This window comes from Melanerpes formicivorus, unplaced genomic scaffold (assembly GCF_026170545.1).
Source record: "Melanerpes formicivorus ecotype bairdi unplaced genomic scaffold, bMelFor1.0.p_v2 SCAF_5, whole genome shotgun sequence".
Classification (NCBI taxonomy): domain Eukaryota; kingdom Metazoa; phylum Chordata; class Aves; order Piciformes; family Picidae; genus Melanerpes; species Melanerpes formicivorus.
This window is the reverse complement of record NW_027142357.1, coordinates 17984252-18000047: the sequence shown is the minus strand read 5'-3', so window position 1 is coordinate 18000047 and position 15796 is coordinate 17984252. Positions and strand designations below refer to the sequence as shown.

The 15796-nt window shown below is 47.5% G+C and overlaps 1 protein-coding gene across 2 annotated transcripts in view; it reads right to left on the bottom strand.

The window, feature by feature from the left end:
• The window catches only part of PDE11A (phosphodiesterase 11A), a 133787-nt gene extending 129999 nt beyond the window's left edge, over nucleotides 1–3788 (bottom strand). For both annotated transcript variants that reach the window (XM_068138509.1, XM_068138510.1), the window contains exon 1: nucleotides 2615–3788. In XM_068138509.1, the coding sequence (XP_067994610.1) occupies nucleotides 2615–3400 (786 nt within the window). In that variant the 5' untranslated portion in view covers nucleotides 3401–3788. The remainder of the gene's footprint in view (nucleotides 1–2614) is intronic.
• Nucleotides 3789–15796: the final 12008 nt, after the last annotated feature.

The following is a 15796-nucleotide window of genomic DNA, read 5'->3' as shown; positions in this document are numbered from 1 at the left end:
TGGTAGAATTCCAACTAGTATTTGATCAGACTCTGAGAAAATAAAAATAGTTGGATGATAACAAAACCAATTTGCCAATACTGTCGACTAGCTGACTGATGATATGGAAATATCTTTACCTCTTTTTAAACAAGTTTGTTAATTTAAAAAACCCAAGCATATAAACATTTACATTAGTGTAGAAGTGTTCCTCTGACCTAATTACAAGGCCTTTTCTTACTGAATGAGTAGCATCAATGTGAACACCATCTTCAATGGACAAAATGGTGCTGTGCTGTCAATCTTCTCTCTAACTCCATGTATCAGCCTGACAAAGTTTCGTGGTGGTGCTGTTTTTAAAACCTGATGGTTGATTAAATACTCCCATCACCAATGGTACTGCTGACAAAAACTGTATCATATTTATTAATTTTTAAACTACTGTATTGTGAGTACTACAACGATCTAGAATGGAACAGCTGTTGCTTCTTTATACACCTGTACTCTAGGTTCCATAGGGCTCTTTGTACTACTTAGAAAGGTCCTCTTTTAATGACATAATATACATGTGCCAGATAAGAAAAGATAAACTGAACTGACTCATAAATATGACAGAAAGCAGATCCCCTTTTTTTATTATCAAACAAAACTTTCATTAAAGTTACAAGGTCTAACATTTCTTTTGCACCAGAGTTAATCAGAACTCCACTTAAAGCAGAACAGTTAGAGTTGATACAACTACAGGATGAGCTCGGCTTAGAAGTTTCCCTTCTACTGCAACTAATGTTTGTACATCTTAAATATACAATGAATTGCATTATTTATAATGTTTTAATTGATTTTCCATAACAGCCAAAAAGTATAATATAAATATTACTGGACATTGGTTGGTTTTTTCACTTTTCTCTGCAAATGAAACAGACAATAAACTGTTTAAAGTAGCTGGACTTTTTCACAGGGAAGTGAACACAATGTGAACAAACACTGAAGAAAAAAATAATACAGGCTGGTAGGACTAGAAAACACTCTACCTTTCCAGAGGTACTAGCATTCTCATTTCCAGAGGCACTAGCATTCTCATTTCCAAAAAACAAGGGGCTGGAGCTGTCCAGTGTAAAAAGCAGAGAACAAGCTCTCTCCCAGCCAAACTCAGTTATCCTTTATCTGTTTAGGCCACTTGAGACTACTGAGAGAAGTACATCCTCTGCTTGATCCCCAACTGTACTCTTTAGGAAGAGTACAGTTTTAAAAGTGAAAGTAATTAAAAACAAAACAAAACCCAGATGGTCAGAGAAAGTGTATAATGGAGAAAAGGAAAAAATAATGGAAGAAAGCAAGCTTGCATTTTTTTCCAAGGTAATCCAACACTTGATCATTTTAGTATGAGTATTACAGAATTTTTACCAAGCTCTGTTCATTGCCTTTGAACTCTGTGGTTTAGGAACATCTGTAAGCCTAGATTTGTGAAGTGCTTAGTATTTTTCACTGCTTGACAAATAAATATTCAGACCAAAATACATTTACCTTGACTCGTCAGCATTTCAGACAAAAAAAAAAAAAAAAAAAAGAAAAAAAGAAAAAAAAGCCCAGTTCTAATTTTTAGGTTTCCTTCTTGTATGGTTTAATTTTATAAAGCATCATATTTTTAAAAAATATTTATTATTTTTGTTGGTACTGTAGAGCAAAATTAGATATTCAGCAATGGTTATTATTAAAATTCTTAAAGCTATACATCTCCCACCTTTTTAAAGCTTTCCAAGTTCCTAATTCAGGAAAACTGTCACTCTGGTTCTTAATTTTCTTAAGAACCTCAAATTGCTGATAGTGTCTCACGCAAATAAACACTAGCGATAGCCCCTAGGACTGAGAGAGGTAAATTTCAAGATAGTAAACTGAAAGCCCCGTTTTGCACTAACACAAGCAGGTGAAGGCACGTCTATCTGTGCTGAGGTCAAAGGGAATTTTTGCCATGGAGCCACGACTACATTTTCACAATTCACTCTGAAGCTTCTATAAAAGTAAAAGGTGGGGAAACTCCCCACAGGAGAGTAACAGGACTGGTTACCTCACTCATGGATAGGTTTGAAAGCACATGCCATGTGGGCTGAGTGGGCATATACAAAAGTGAAAATATATGTTCTTTTGAAACCAATGAGATTATTCCAGCAGCGAGCAGACAAGGAACATTAAGTCAGACAGATATTTAAGAACATTATCATTGGGACTGTCACGAAGTTGTTTTAAAACTCTTTCTCGGCTGATTAAAAAATACTTTTTGAAAGCGCATGAAGCCGCCTGCCGCTCTTCAGAAACCCAGAAGCACTGCTGTACTCATTTTATGGCCATTTAGCCCCGTCTGCCACACAGGAAAGGGGCTTTCTCCCCGCCTTCGGGAGAGTCCCCTCCTGCCTCGTCGGCAGCTGAGCCAAGCACACCTCCGGCAACCCGACGGTGACAGCTGCGGGGATCCTTCGGCAGGAATACCCCGGGGTGAGAGGCTTAGGGAGGCGGGAACAGACACCCCGAGTGCGACAGGGCGGCAGAGAGGCACAAGGCTTCTCTGCAGGCGCCTCCGCCGCTGCTGTCCGGGAGAGAGACGAGGGCAGCAGAGTGCGGGAGATTGCCCCGCTCCTACCTGGTAGGCGTCGGGTATGTTCACCGTCTCTCCGTGTTCTGCCACGTAGCCTATGATGCCCTTGCCCCACGGCACCTGCACCTCGTTGCTGTTCTCGGTGGAGCCGCAGGGCAGCAGCGGGGTGCCGGCGTGCACGTCGAAGAACTTGGAGACTAGGCTCTTCTTGCCAGTGGCGGCGCCCTCCACGAGGAAGAGGGAGCCCCGGTCAGCGTCCACCATGAGGCAGACGAAGATGAGGATCTTGTAGCTGAGGCTGGTGAGGTCCAAGTCGTTGGAGATATCTTTGACCAGCTCCAGGAAGAACTGACGCTCGTTGTGTTCCTTGAGGTAGCGCTTGTAGTCCAGGGCGGTGGGGGGGTACTGAGGCAAGCTGACGCGGGACTCCAGCAGGGCGCTGAGGATGTGCGCGGTGGTGGGGGGCAAAGAGCTGGCCTTCCGCAGCAGGGCACGCCGCCGCACGCTGCTCAGCGGCTCCTGCGCCCGGGCGTGCACATGCTCGTCGTAGGTGAGGTTGACATGAATGGCCTTGGAACGGGCGAAGCTCTTCCGCAGCTCCTTCTGGGAGGGTCGCCTCTGCAGCCCCGCGCCGCCGGGGCTGCCTGCGCTGCCCCAGCCGCCGCCGAAGGCGCCGCTACTCTGCCGCTCCTCCGACGGGCCAGCGGCAGGGGCTGCAGGCGCTTTAGGGAGCGAATTCTTCCTTTTCAGCCACTTCTCCACCAGCTCTGGGTGCCTCTCTAGGAAACTTTCCACCGCCGCCACGTCGAGGCCGCCGGTGGCGGCCGCCATGGTACGGGCGGCGGGGGTGGCTCAGGCCGCGGGAGCCCCCGCGGCAGCCATGCCCCGCCGCCGCCCCGTGCTGGCACCGCCCCAACGGCTCCCCTGAGGTGCGGAGGACTGCCGGGAGTCCCGGCAAGGGCCTGCTCCTGCCCCGTGCCCGGCCCCTCCTCGGGGGTCGTGCCTTCGACTCTTCCCCTGCTTCCCCCACGACCTCCTTTTCTTGCCCACCACTTTTTATTATTAGTAGTAGTATTCGTCTTGTTCTAGGTATTTTTCAGCTCCCCGGCTCTCAGCCTATTCCTGGTTCCAGCCTCGGTCCCCGGTTCTGTGCCGACTCCCCGGTGAGCCCGGCAGGCGCTGCCGCTGCGCCTCTGGAGATGCTCAGGGAGCGCTTGGGCAAACCCTCTCTGCCAAGTGCTGTCAGTGCTGGCGGCTGCTTCTGCGTAACCCAGCCGGCGGACCACTAAGGAGGGAGAGGAGGGCGGGGGGAGGGAGCGTTAGCCGAGCTGGGGGGGGGGGGGGGGGGAGAAGCGGGAGGAAGGAGAGCTAGCCAGCCCTGATGCGGGTGGAGACGCTGCCGCCCACCACCTCAGCAGCCTCCGTGGGGTGAGGGCGGGCCAGCGAGGTGCGGGGTCGCCGAGCGGCGGAGAGCTGTGCTGGGGAGCTCCGCACTGGCGAGCGCCTCATTCAGGAATATCGGGGGCGAGTGTACAGAAGGGGGTGGGGTGGTGGTCCTTTTTGTCTGTGATGCGTGTGAAGGGACGTACTCGGCCGCGACACCCGCCCGCGGTCTGCGGGAGGGGCAGGGGAAGTAACGCCAGCGCTCCCGTTAAAAGACTTTAATTTATAGCATTATTTGCACTGCTTCAGTACTTCAGGAGACAGGCAGAAAAATGGAGCCCTTTCAGAAAAACGAAGTGGAATCTGTTTCTTAACCCCCAAATTGAGGCGCCTGCAGCTTCTCCCGTGTGGTGCCCTGGCTCTGCCCGGCGCACACGGTCAGTGCGGCGTGTCACGCACGGCGCTATGCAAAAGGGACAGAAAACAGACTCCTACCCGCAAAGCCGCCCGGGGCATTCCACCGAAACTCGCCCTCTCTTGGGGCTGGGCGCCCAGGGCAGCTTGGCGGGAGCGGGCGTGCCGAGGAGCTCCTGGGTGGCTGCTCCTGCAGCGTCGGCTGCCAGAGGGAAACCGGCTGAAATCCACCGAGACAGACGGACCGGGGTTATTTTTATGCACACGTGGAGCACGTTTCATTGCTAAATCGATGCCTACGCATAAGAGATTGAAAAAACCCGGAGTCATGGATCTTAACACGTGAAAAATGTCTTTCATGCACTCGCCAAGGACTGAATGAAGGCAGCTTCAGAAATTAATGAATGGGAGTTTGGGTGGCTGGGGAAACACAGGCATATCTTCAACCGAACGAGATTCCTGAGGGGGACTCTGTCCCTGCAGCAACCCCTCCTGGCGCGAGGGTCCGGCCAGTGCCTATAAGGACAGGGAGCGATTTGAGGACGCGTATCTATGGTGCAGACTTGGTGAGCGGGTGTCAGCCGGAGACGGAGGGATACGTTTGTGTGACTGGACGGCTCTCTCGTCTCCTTGGGCAGTCAGGAGTAACGAAGCGCTTCGTGCAGGTGCTGTGACTCCCGGAGCTCGGAGACTGCTTAGGAAACGTCAGACAAAAGATTTCTCCTCCCATGGTTGATGCGTGCGCCGTGGCACGCTGGGCAGCAGCTCCCTCGCTGCTGCCCAGGCGGCCGAACTCCGCGCCTGCCGCGGGCACCGCAGCGGGGCTCATTCCGCTTTACCGGGTCTGCCGGCTGTGCCCGCTGCCGCAGGAGGGCGGCTCTTCATTGAGAAACCGCGCCGACCATGACATCCCGGCAATAGGGCGGGAGGAGGGGAATATGCAGGCGCATAGGCAGCTGGGGGCGGAGGGCGTCGCCGTCCCGCTATCAATCTCCACCGTTTAGGGGGACGGAGTGTGCCAGGTACCGGGCTGCTGTGGCCCCGTGAAGGGTGCGCTCTCGGTCGCCGCACCAAGCCTCGGCCACCGCTGGCTTGCCGAGGGGTGCCGGGCTGTAGAACCCGCAGCGAGTGGGCTGCGGGGGAAGAGGCGTGCTGGTCGAGGGGGCAGAAAGAGGGAACGTCGGAAAACACACGACGCGGGATCGTCCCCGTGCTGCTCGCACATCTAGAAGCTTAACTCTTTCCATACATCTACCTTGGACATGAAATCGCAGGCATGGTTTCGTAAGGTTGAGGCCGACTGAAACATGAAATCTTTCTGGCAGCGCGCTGCTGACGGGAAGTCAGGGCTATGAAGTAAAGGGATTTCACGTGCGGCAGCGGGCAGAGACCTCCAGCCCACGCCGTGACTCCCATATTGTTGGCGAAGGTCCCGCTCTTGGCAGGGCACGGGCGGGGTGCTATTCTCTCTAGCTACGGCATCCACCTCCACACCGCTGCCGGTGCTGCTGGTGCCGCCGGTGAACGGAACTCAGCTGATGGCACTCAGGAAGGCCGCTATTGCCCTCGAAGGACGCCCGGTTGCCAGGAGTCCCTGATCACTGCTGGCTTTTTTTTCCGTGGCATTAGCGTTTTTTCAACACATGCACAAACACCCCTTACACAAAGAAATCGCATGAGCTGCTGAAGGAGTGGCAGGTGATAACGCCGGCCTGTAAAGCAAGGGCCTTGGGTGTTAGCATACAAGTGCAATAATTGTAAATGTTTACTAGCTCACTACAGTAAGGTTTGGTCTGAGCGCTCATCCCAGTGTTTACTACAAAACGGTTACTGTGTAGCAGTTCTGCATGTAAACACTTAGTGAAATTTAGTGTTTCCATAAGCTTAGCTATAAACGAGGTCCTCCATTACCATTTCTCAATGAAGCAGCCTTGTAGTGTCTTTAGTTTATTTGCTATCATTTTATGTACAGGCTTTGATTACACCAGAACTCCACATACCAACAGTCTCTCAAAGGGGAGAGTCAATAATCATATGGAGAAATGTAAATGCATTTCTCAGGCAGGGTGTGTTTCTACTATTAAACTGAAATAGGGAAGTATCTTACAGCTATAGTGGAAAAAAAAAAAAAGGCAAAAAAGCAGATAACCATCCCGCTGTGTCACAGAACTCTACCTGGCTTTTGCTGAATTCCTTACATAGAAACATCAGTTCAGCTTTATGGAGCATAGTAAGACAATCTGTTAAGGCTCCTGATGGCTAAGCATTGCAACAATGGCAATAAAATGAGCATCCAGGAATAGATGCTATAGTAAATTAGTTTTGTACTAATACTCTTTCCTGCAATGACATAGGAAACTTTGCCTGACTGAAGTATGTTTTAATCCATTTTACTTATGTAAACAGAGAAGCAAATTCTAAATCACAACACAAATGGTTTCAGAAGAACTTTAATCACCTTCATCAATGCTATTCTGTTGCTAAAAATATCTGCTACTATTATCTACTTAAGCTAGTTAGCCCTTATTCATTCCACATGTTAGAGGATAAGGATACCTTAATAAATTAGCCTCAAATGGAGAAAAAAAATTCTACAACTCTGAAAAACGGGAAGGAACACTAACAATACAGTGAGTGGGGTTATATTTTTAAACCAAAATAGTCATGGGTACTCAAATATCTCCTCAAGACTACTGAAAAGGTTATTTGTCCCCTGAAAATACCTGATGATATTCCACTTCCATTATTCTCACATGGAGTTCTTTTAATGTAAGGATATGTTTTATTATTTACTGCACATGGTACTTTCTGTCACAGATGTCAACAATGAGGACTTTATTTTCCAAAGGAAAAAAATCATTTAGTTGTCAGACCTAACACTTAGAAGAATTTACTTGTTTACAGAGATAAAGTTGAATATGAAATACATAGCACAATATAAAGCCACACAAAAACTGCAACAGTGTTGCCTGGGATTTTTGTGAATGGCTTACAATAGTGTTATCTATATCCATGCAAAGTACAATTACAAAATAAATTAATAAGCAGTAGCATAATCCATCTGAAAACAAATTAATTCCTCTTTCTCTGTAAATCACTCTGCCATTACCAAGTTTTAAATGGTACTGTGTGTTTCAATCTGAGTGTATATTTGTGATTTCACAATGTTTAGATGAATGAGAGTACTTCATGCAAAGTTGACTTTTTGTTTGCATTTTGTCTGCTAGAAATACAAGCTTTGCAATTCATTTTTTTTTTTTTTTAATGCTCTACTTGCTTCCGTGTAGAAGAAAGTATTTTCCTTCTAGGAACCATGTGTGAATGAAAAGTCAGGTGCTGAACAGAGCTTCAAGCAGTTACCTTCCCAGTCTTGGCGAATGTGGATGAGTGTCAGAGGTAGGAAGTGCTTGGGCATGGCAGGCAAAGGAGGAGCGTGGCTTGTGGGAAAGCAGTTATCTGTCTGGTACTGGAGCAGCTGTGTGCTTCAGGGCTAAACCAGCAAGTCACTTCCTCACCCTTAACAATATTAACCCTCTCAGCCTGGCAGTTCGTGTTCAGTGATCTGTTTGTTTTTCTCTCTGTTTTAGTGTAGATATAGGTGACTTAATTACAGTCTGGTCATTCTGACACAGCTCTCTGATGAGAACTGTTTGTAGGAAGTCAAATGGAAAATAATGGTGGAGCAGAGTCTCCAGCTCTAGTGCTTACGCCTTGTAGTATGTTTTCATCTGTGCCAATTTTCCCCTGGATTTGCATCCAGCTATTACGCCCTACTTGCTGGAGACTGCTTTGTGTGAAGAGAAGTGTTTGTAGGAAAGAGGGGGGGTGGAAAAAATTGTTAATATTGGAAAACATGATGTAACAGCTCCACCAGCTCCAACCAAATGCAGGAGTATCTGTAGTGTTGTAGGTAAAACATTGGAATTTGATGTAAATACATGATTTCATGCTTCATGAAACATAACTTCATAAAACATAATTCAAAGGAAATGCTCTTTTCAGAATGAGACCTGGTATCAGTGAGTCTGTATGCCTATTCTTTTCCTGTGGGGTCTGTTTGGAGCAGCCCAGTTAATTCCTGGTTGCAGTGGAGTGAGGCAAGTTTCTCAAACTGATCATTTTTACTCCACACTTTTAACTGGGTACTTATTCCAGCACTGCAGTGGTATATGTAACAAAATTTAAGCTTTTTTTAATAGGTCAAAATATATAATGCACTATTGATTTCTGCTAATGGACAATGCTTTTAACAGAGTATAGGAATCCAGTTGTCTTGATTATATATGTTTATCTTGCAACATTCATGACTTTCTCATCTGTGTATTAGAGCCTGTTAAGTGTCCACAGTATTTAAGTATGGTTGGGCTGGGCTGCCCAGAGAGGTGGTGGAGTCAGCATCCCTGGAGGTGTTCAAGAGTGGGATTGGATGTGGCACTTGAAGCCATGGTTTGGTTGTCATGAGGTGTTAGGTGGTAGGTTGGACTTGATGATCTCTGAGGTCTTTTCCAACCTGGCTGATTCCATGATTCTATTCTAAAGAATGTTCATTGTCCAATGCTGTTTATTAGGGCATAGCATCTTAAAACATATGCTTATTTGATTTTGCTAAGGCCAGTTCCTAATGAATATTAACAAGAAAATACTAAAGCCTGACATAGAGGCTAGTCAAAATTCAAAACATTCCCACTATTACAGCTATTCCAGCAATGTTTCATGAAGTTGCTTTTTTTTTTTCAAGTATGCAATAAGATCAGCTCTTTCATTCTGCTTTGTAATTCTAACAAAAAAATAATTTTGTACCAGGAATATAATTTTTAGGGTTTTCTAAATAATCCATTCTCACTCCAGACAACTGAAAAACATAGTACAACAAGGCTGTCCCAACACCATTTATTTATGAAAATACTTACAGTCTGAAATCAAGTGTGATGCTTCTGAACATAATGTGTCTGGAATCCAAGAGGAATATGAGCATAAATTACACATAATGCACAAGGTATAAGTTAGTTTTGTGTCACTTTTATAAGACAGATATAAATCTTTTTTGCATTATGGAGAATTGTAGTTCTTTGCATCATTTCACATACAGCTACTTACTACTTTTAAACTCTGTAAGTATATATGGGGACCAATGTGGTCCCCATCCATAAGAAGGGTCGGATGGAGGAACCTGGAAACTACAGGCCAGTCAGCCTGACCTCAGTGCCAGGGAAAGTGATGGAGCAGATTATCCTGGCGGCAATAACTGCACACCTGAAGGATGGCCAAGGGCTCGGGTCCAGCCAACATGGATTTAGGAGGGGCAGGTCCTGCCTCTCCAACCTGATCTCCTTCTATGATCAGATGACCCATCTGGTGGATGTGGGGAGGCCTGTGGATGTGGCCTACTTGGACTTCAGCAAGGCCTTTGATACCGTCCCCCACAGCAAACTGCTGGCTAAGCTGTCAGCTTGTGGCTTGGACTGCAACACTCTGTGCTGGGTTAGGAACTGGCTGAAGGGCCAAGCCCAGAGAGTGGTGGTGAATGATGCCACATCCAGCTGGTGGCCAGTCACTAGTGGCATCCCCCAGGGATCAGTGCTGGGCCCCATCCTCCTTAACATCTTCACTGATGATCTAGATGAGGGGATTGAGTCAGTCATCAGCAAATTTGCAGATGACACCAAGTTAGGGGCAGATGTTAGTCAGTTAGAGGGTAGAAGGGCTCTGCAGAGGGACCTTGACCAACTGGACAGATGGGTGGAGTCCAACGGGATGTCATTCAACAAGTCCAAGTGCCGGGTGCTGCACTTTGGCCACGGCAACCCCATGCAGAGCTACAGGCTGGGGTCAGAGTGGCTGGAGAGCTGACAAACGGAGAGGGACCTGGGGGTGCTGATCGACAGCTGCCTAAACATGAGCCAGCAGTGTGCCCAGGTGGCCAAAAAGGCCAATGGCATCCTGGCCTGCATCAAGAACAGTGTGGCCAGCAGGAGCAGGGAGGTCATTCTGCCCCTATACACTGCACTGGTTAGGCCACACCAGTTCTGGGCCCCTCAGTTTAAGAAGGACATCGAGACACTTGAACGCGTCCAGAGAAGGGCAACAAGGCTGGTGAGAGGCCTTGAGCACAAGCCCTATGAGGAGAGGCTGAGGGAGCTGGGATTGTTTAGCCTGGAGAAGAGGAGGCTCAGGGGTGACCTCATTGCCCTCTACAACTACCTGAAAGGTGGTTGTAGCCAGGAAGGGGTTGGTCTCTTCTCCCAGGCAACCAGCACCAGAGCTTAAACTGGCCTCTACTGTGAAGGACAACAAAAAGTCCTTCTATAAATACATTAATAGTAAGAGGAAGGGAAAGGACAACCTCCACTCCTTGGTGGACATGGAGGGGAACATTGTAACAAAGGATGAGGAAAAGGCAGAGATACTTAACACCTTCTTTGCCTCAATTTTTACTAGAAGGACAGAACGTCTTCCTGACAGCTGGCCTGCAGAGCTGGCAGAAGGAGCCAGGGAGCTGCACAGTTTCCCTATGTTCCATGAGGAGGTGGTTGGAACTCTCCTTAGCAGCTTGGATCCCCACAAGTCCATGGGACCAGATGGGATTCATCCTAGGGTGCTAAGAGAGCTGGCAGATGAGCTGGCCAAGCCACTCTCCATAATTTTCCAGCAGTCCTGGCTCACTGGAGAGGTCCCAGAGGACTGGAAGCTGGCCAACGTGGTGCCCATCCATAAGAAGGGCCGGTTGGATGAGCCAGGGAATTATAGGCCTGTCAGCCTGACCTCAGTGCCAGGCAAGATCATGGAACAGGTCATCCTGAGTGCAATAACACAACACTTACAGGATGGCCAAGGGATCAGGCCTAGCCAGCATGGATTTAGGAAGGGCAGGTCCTGCCTGACCAACCTGATCTCCTTCTATGATCAGGTGACCCGCCTGGTGGATGTGGGGAGGCCTGTTGATGTAGTCTACCTGGACCTCAGCAAGGCCTTTGACATCGTCCCCCACAGCAAACTGCTGGCCAAGCTGTCAGCCCATGGCTTGGATGGGAGCACACTGCGATGGGTTAGGAACTGGCTGGAGGGCTGAGCCCAGAGAGTGGTGGTGAATGGTGCCACATCCAGCTGGCGACCAGTCACTAGTGGTGTGCCCCAAGGATCAGTGCTGGGCCCTGTGCTCTTTAACATCTTTATTGATGATCTGGATGAGGGCATTGAGTCCATCATCAGTAAATTTGCTGATGACACCAAGCTGGGGGCAAGAGTTGATCTGCTGGAGGGTAGAGAGGCTCTGCAGAGGGACCTCGACAGGCTGGACAGATGGGCAGAATCCAACGGCATGAGATTGAACACATCTAAGTGCCGGGTTCTGCACATTGGCCACAACAACCCCATGCAGTGCTACAGGCTGGGGTCAGAGTGGCTGGAGAGCAGCCAGGCAGAGAGGGACCTGGGGGTACTGGTCGATGGTAGGCTGAACGCGAGCCTGCAGTGTGCTCAGGCAGCCAAGAGGGCCAATGGCATCCTGGCCTGCATCAGGAACAGTGTGGCCAGCAGGAGCAGGGAGGTCATTCTGCCCCTGTATACTGCACTGGTTAGGCCACACCTCGAGTACTGTGTCCAGTTCTGGGCCCCTCAGTTTAGGAAGGATGTTGACTTGCTGGAACGAGTCCAGAGAAGAGCAACAAAATTGGTGAGGGGTTTGGAACACAAGCCTTAATGAGGAAAGACTGAGGGAGCTGGGGTTGCTCAGCCTGGAGAAGAGGAGACTCAGGGGTGACCTTATCACTCTCTACAACTACCTGAAGGGAGGTTGTAGACAGGCGGATGATGGTCTCTTCTCCCAGGCAGCCAGTACCAGAACAAGAGGACACAGTCTCAGGCTGCACCAGGGGAGGTTCAGGTTGGATGTTAGGAAGAAGTTCTATACAGAAAGAGTGATTGCGCTATAGATTGGGCTGCCCGGGGAGGTGGTGGAGTCGCCGTCATTGAAGGTGTTCAGAAGGAGACTTGATGGGGTACTTGGTGCCATGGGTTAGCTGTTTGGGTGGGTTGGATTGGTTGATGGATTGGACACGATGATCTTGAAGGTCTCTTCCAACCTGGTTTGGTTTATTCTAATAAAGGTTTATTCTAAACAAGGGGACACAGTCTCAAGCTGCGCCAGGGGAAGTTTAGGCTCGAGGTGAGGAGAAAGTTCTTCACTGAGAGAGTCATTCGTCATCAGAATGGGCTGCCTGGGGAGGTGGTGGAGTCACCATCCCTGGAGGTGTTCAAGAGGATATTGGATGTGGCACTTGGTGCCATGGTCTAGTCATGAGGTCTGTGGTGACAGGTTGGACTCGATGATCCTTGAGGTCTCTTCCAACCTTAGCGATACTGTGATACTGTGATTTGTAATTCCAGTATCCAGAAGATCCAGCTTTAATTTCAGACAGTTCTTGAAAATGAGCATCTACAGATTGACATGAAATTTGTCAAGGCTGTGCTCCCTGAAGGGCATTAGAAAAGGTGTTGTCAATGGCCATTTCCTGGAATCTCTTGACAGGAATTGAAAAACCTTGTGGTGTTTCCTTCAAACACTGCTACAACCTGTCTCTGTCAACAACAGCTTACTGTGGTACTTAAAACTACTGAAATACCTATAAAGAGATACTGAAGTTTCTCTTGTATTCATCAGCATTCACTCTCCCCATTGTCTAAAGTATGCTGCAATACCACTTTGTCGTATTTCTTTTAAAAACTTGTAATAACATCTGTATGATTTGTGCATTAACTTTTTAATGAGAAAAAATATACTGATGATGTTTTGTATGAAGGAATTCCCAGTAGAAAGTGAACATCACAAAAGACTTCCTAGAAATTGCAGGGGAGAAAACAAACAAACAAACGAAAACAAAACAAAACAAAAACCCAGCTAATTCTAAAGCACCTTAGTAGCCAGAAATTGTTATTTGTAATTAATAGTGTGATTCGAATAATATAATTTATATTCAAACAATATAAATTAAAGCAATGAAACCTGTGTGGAATTACTTTCCATTGTCTGACGTTTCACTGCTTTTCAAGACTGTATGAAAAACACAAGACAGCTCATAGTTTACCAGTGTTTAGTGAAGTGTTCTGAACAAACAACTGCAGCACACCATGACGCCAGTAGAGGGTAGTGACTAGCGAACAAAATCTGACAGCCCTTCGAAGAAACAGAAATTAAAATCTGCACGTTGATGCTACAAAGTTCTAGGAAAGTTATATGTATATTTTCTGACCTGGTGGGCTGAATATTGGTAAATCTTTTTCTTAATGTAAAGATCAAGGATTTTCTTTCTGAATCTATGATTCATCTGCAGTAATGCAATGTAGACAGTTGTGACTCCTTGTGAGTAAGTAGTTCTAAAGAAAAAGGCTTTTCCATATATATCCCTTCCAACACTGCAGCTCACCTATGTCACATGTTAGTTTTACATTTGTTCTTGTTTGAAGTAAAAAAATCTGCATCCTTTCCTGTTCTGTGGGCAAATAAACCACAAAGATTTGGTTCTGTCCCATGTTTTCTGTGGTTTTCAACTGAGTAGCACTGAGAACACTTCTGAATAAAGACCTTGGCTTTTTCATCATCACCTAATTTGATCTATGTAAAAAAATGTTTAAAAAGAAGGGGAAATTTGAATAATATTACTGAAAACAGTATTACACTATGGTTGGTCACATTTATCATCTCCTTGTACAGTTTTATAAAATACTTCTCTTGCATGGTAATAAAATCTACATGTTTCAAAGTAACAAAAATTGACTGGGACTTAATTGTAAAGGTAAGCTTCGGTAAGACTGTTAAGCTGCAAATTTTCTTAACATGATCTTGTTGCCAATGGTCCTGAATTAAGTTTTCAAAGTTAGCCAGTTTACAATTAGAAAAAGTAGCATGTTTCTTTTGCAGCATCTCCAAGAGGTGCAGAATTACAGAACTTACTATTCATGCCTTTGAAAGATAAGGTAGTTTTAAGTTCCTTGATTGCTATTCTAGGGCTACTTTGATGGTAAGGGTAAAGGGTAATGTACTTTTGTCTAGAAGGCCAATCTAAAACAGGGTAGAATAGAATAGAATAGGATAGACCGGTTTGGAGGAGACCTTCAAGATCATCGCGTCCAACCCATCAACCAATCCAACCCACCTAAACAACTAAACCATGGCACCAAGCACCCCATCAAGTCTCCTCTTGAACACCTCCACCACCTCTCCAGGCAGCCCACTCCAATGGGTAATCACTCTCTCTGTATAGAACTTCTTCCTAACATCCAGCCTAAACCTCCCCTGGTGCAGCCTGAGACTGTGTCCTCTTGTTCTGGTACTGGTAGCCTGGGAGAAGAGACCAACATCTGCCTGTCTACAACCTCCCTTCAGGTAGTTGCAGAGAGCAATAAGGTCACCCCCGAGTTTCCTCCTCTCCAGGCTAAGCAACCCCAGCTCCCTCAGCCTCTCCTCATAAGGCTTGTGTTCCAAACCCCTCACCAACTTTGTTGCCCTTCTCTGGACTCGTTCCAGCAAGTCAACATCCTTCCTAAACTGAGGGGCCCAGAACTGGACACAGTACTCGAGGTGTGGCCTAACCAATGCAGTGTACAGGGGCAGAATGACCTCCCTGCTCCTGCTGGCCACAGTGTTCTTGATGCAGGCCAGGATGCCATTGGCCCTCTTGGCTGCCTGAGCACATTGCAGGCTCGTGTTTGGCCTGCCATCGACCAGTACGCCCAGGTCCCTCTCTGCCTGGCTGCTCTCCAGCCACTCTGACCCCAGCCTGTAGCACTGCATGGGGTTGTTGTGGCCAATGTGCAGAACCCGGCACTTGGATGTGTTCAATCTCATGCCGTTGGATTCTGCCCATCTGTCCAGCCTGTCGAGGTCCCTCTGCAAAGCCTCTCTACCTTCCAGCAGATCAACTCCTACGCCCAGCTTGGTGGCTTGGGTAGCACTTCAGGAGTTCCTTGCGGATTTCCCAGTGCTACCTACAATGTCTCCAGACCTGTCAAATTCAACTCCTCCTCCAGTACCTGTGAGATTCTCAGGAGCTGGGACTATTTTAGTCCAGAGAAGATGCAGAGGGATCTCATCGTCGGTGTATATGTGCATAAATATTGAAAAGGTGGAATGAAGAAAATTAATCCAGACTCAGTGATGGCGAGTAACAGGATCAGAGGCAAAAGGCACAAAATGAAAACACAGCAGGTTCCATTTGAACATCAAGATACACTTTATATATATATATATATATATACAGTGAGGGTGACGGAGCACTGACACAGGCTGCCCAGAAAGATTATGGAGTGTCCGTGAAAACATTCCAAGATCACGGCCCTCCTCCCGCGCGGGGGGTGGACCTGCTGTCCTACGAGGGTTCCTCCAGTTCGCTGGCTCTGAGGCACTGCCCCCGGGGGGAGCTGCAAGAGGAAATA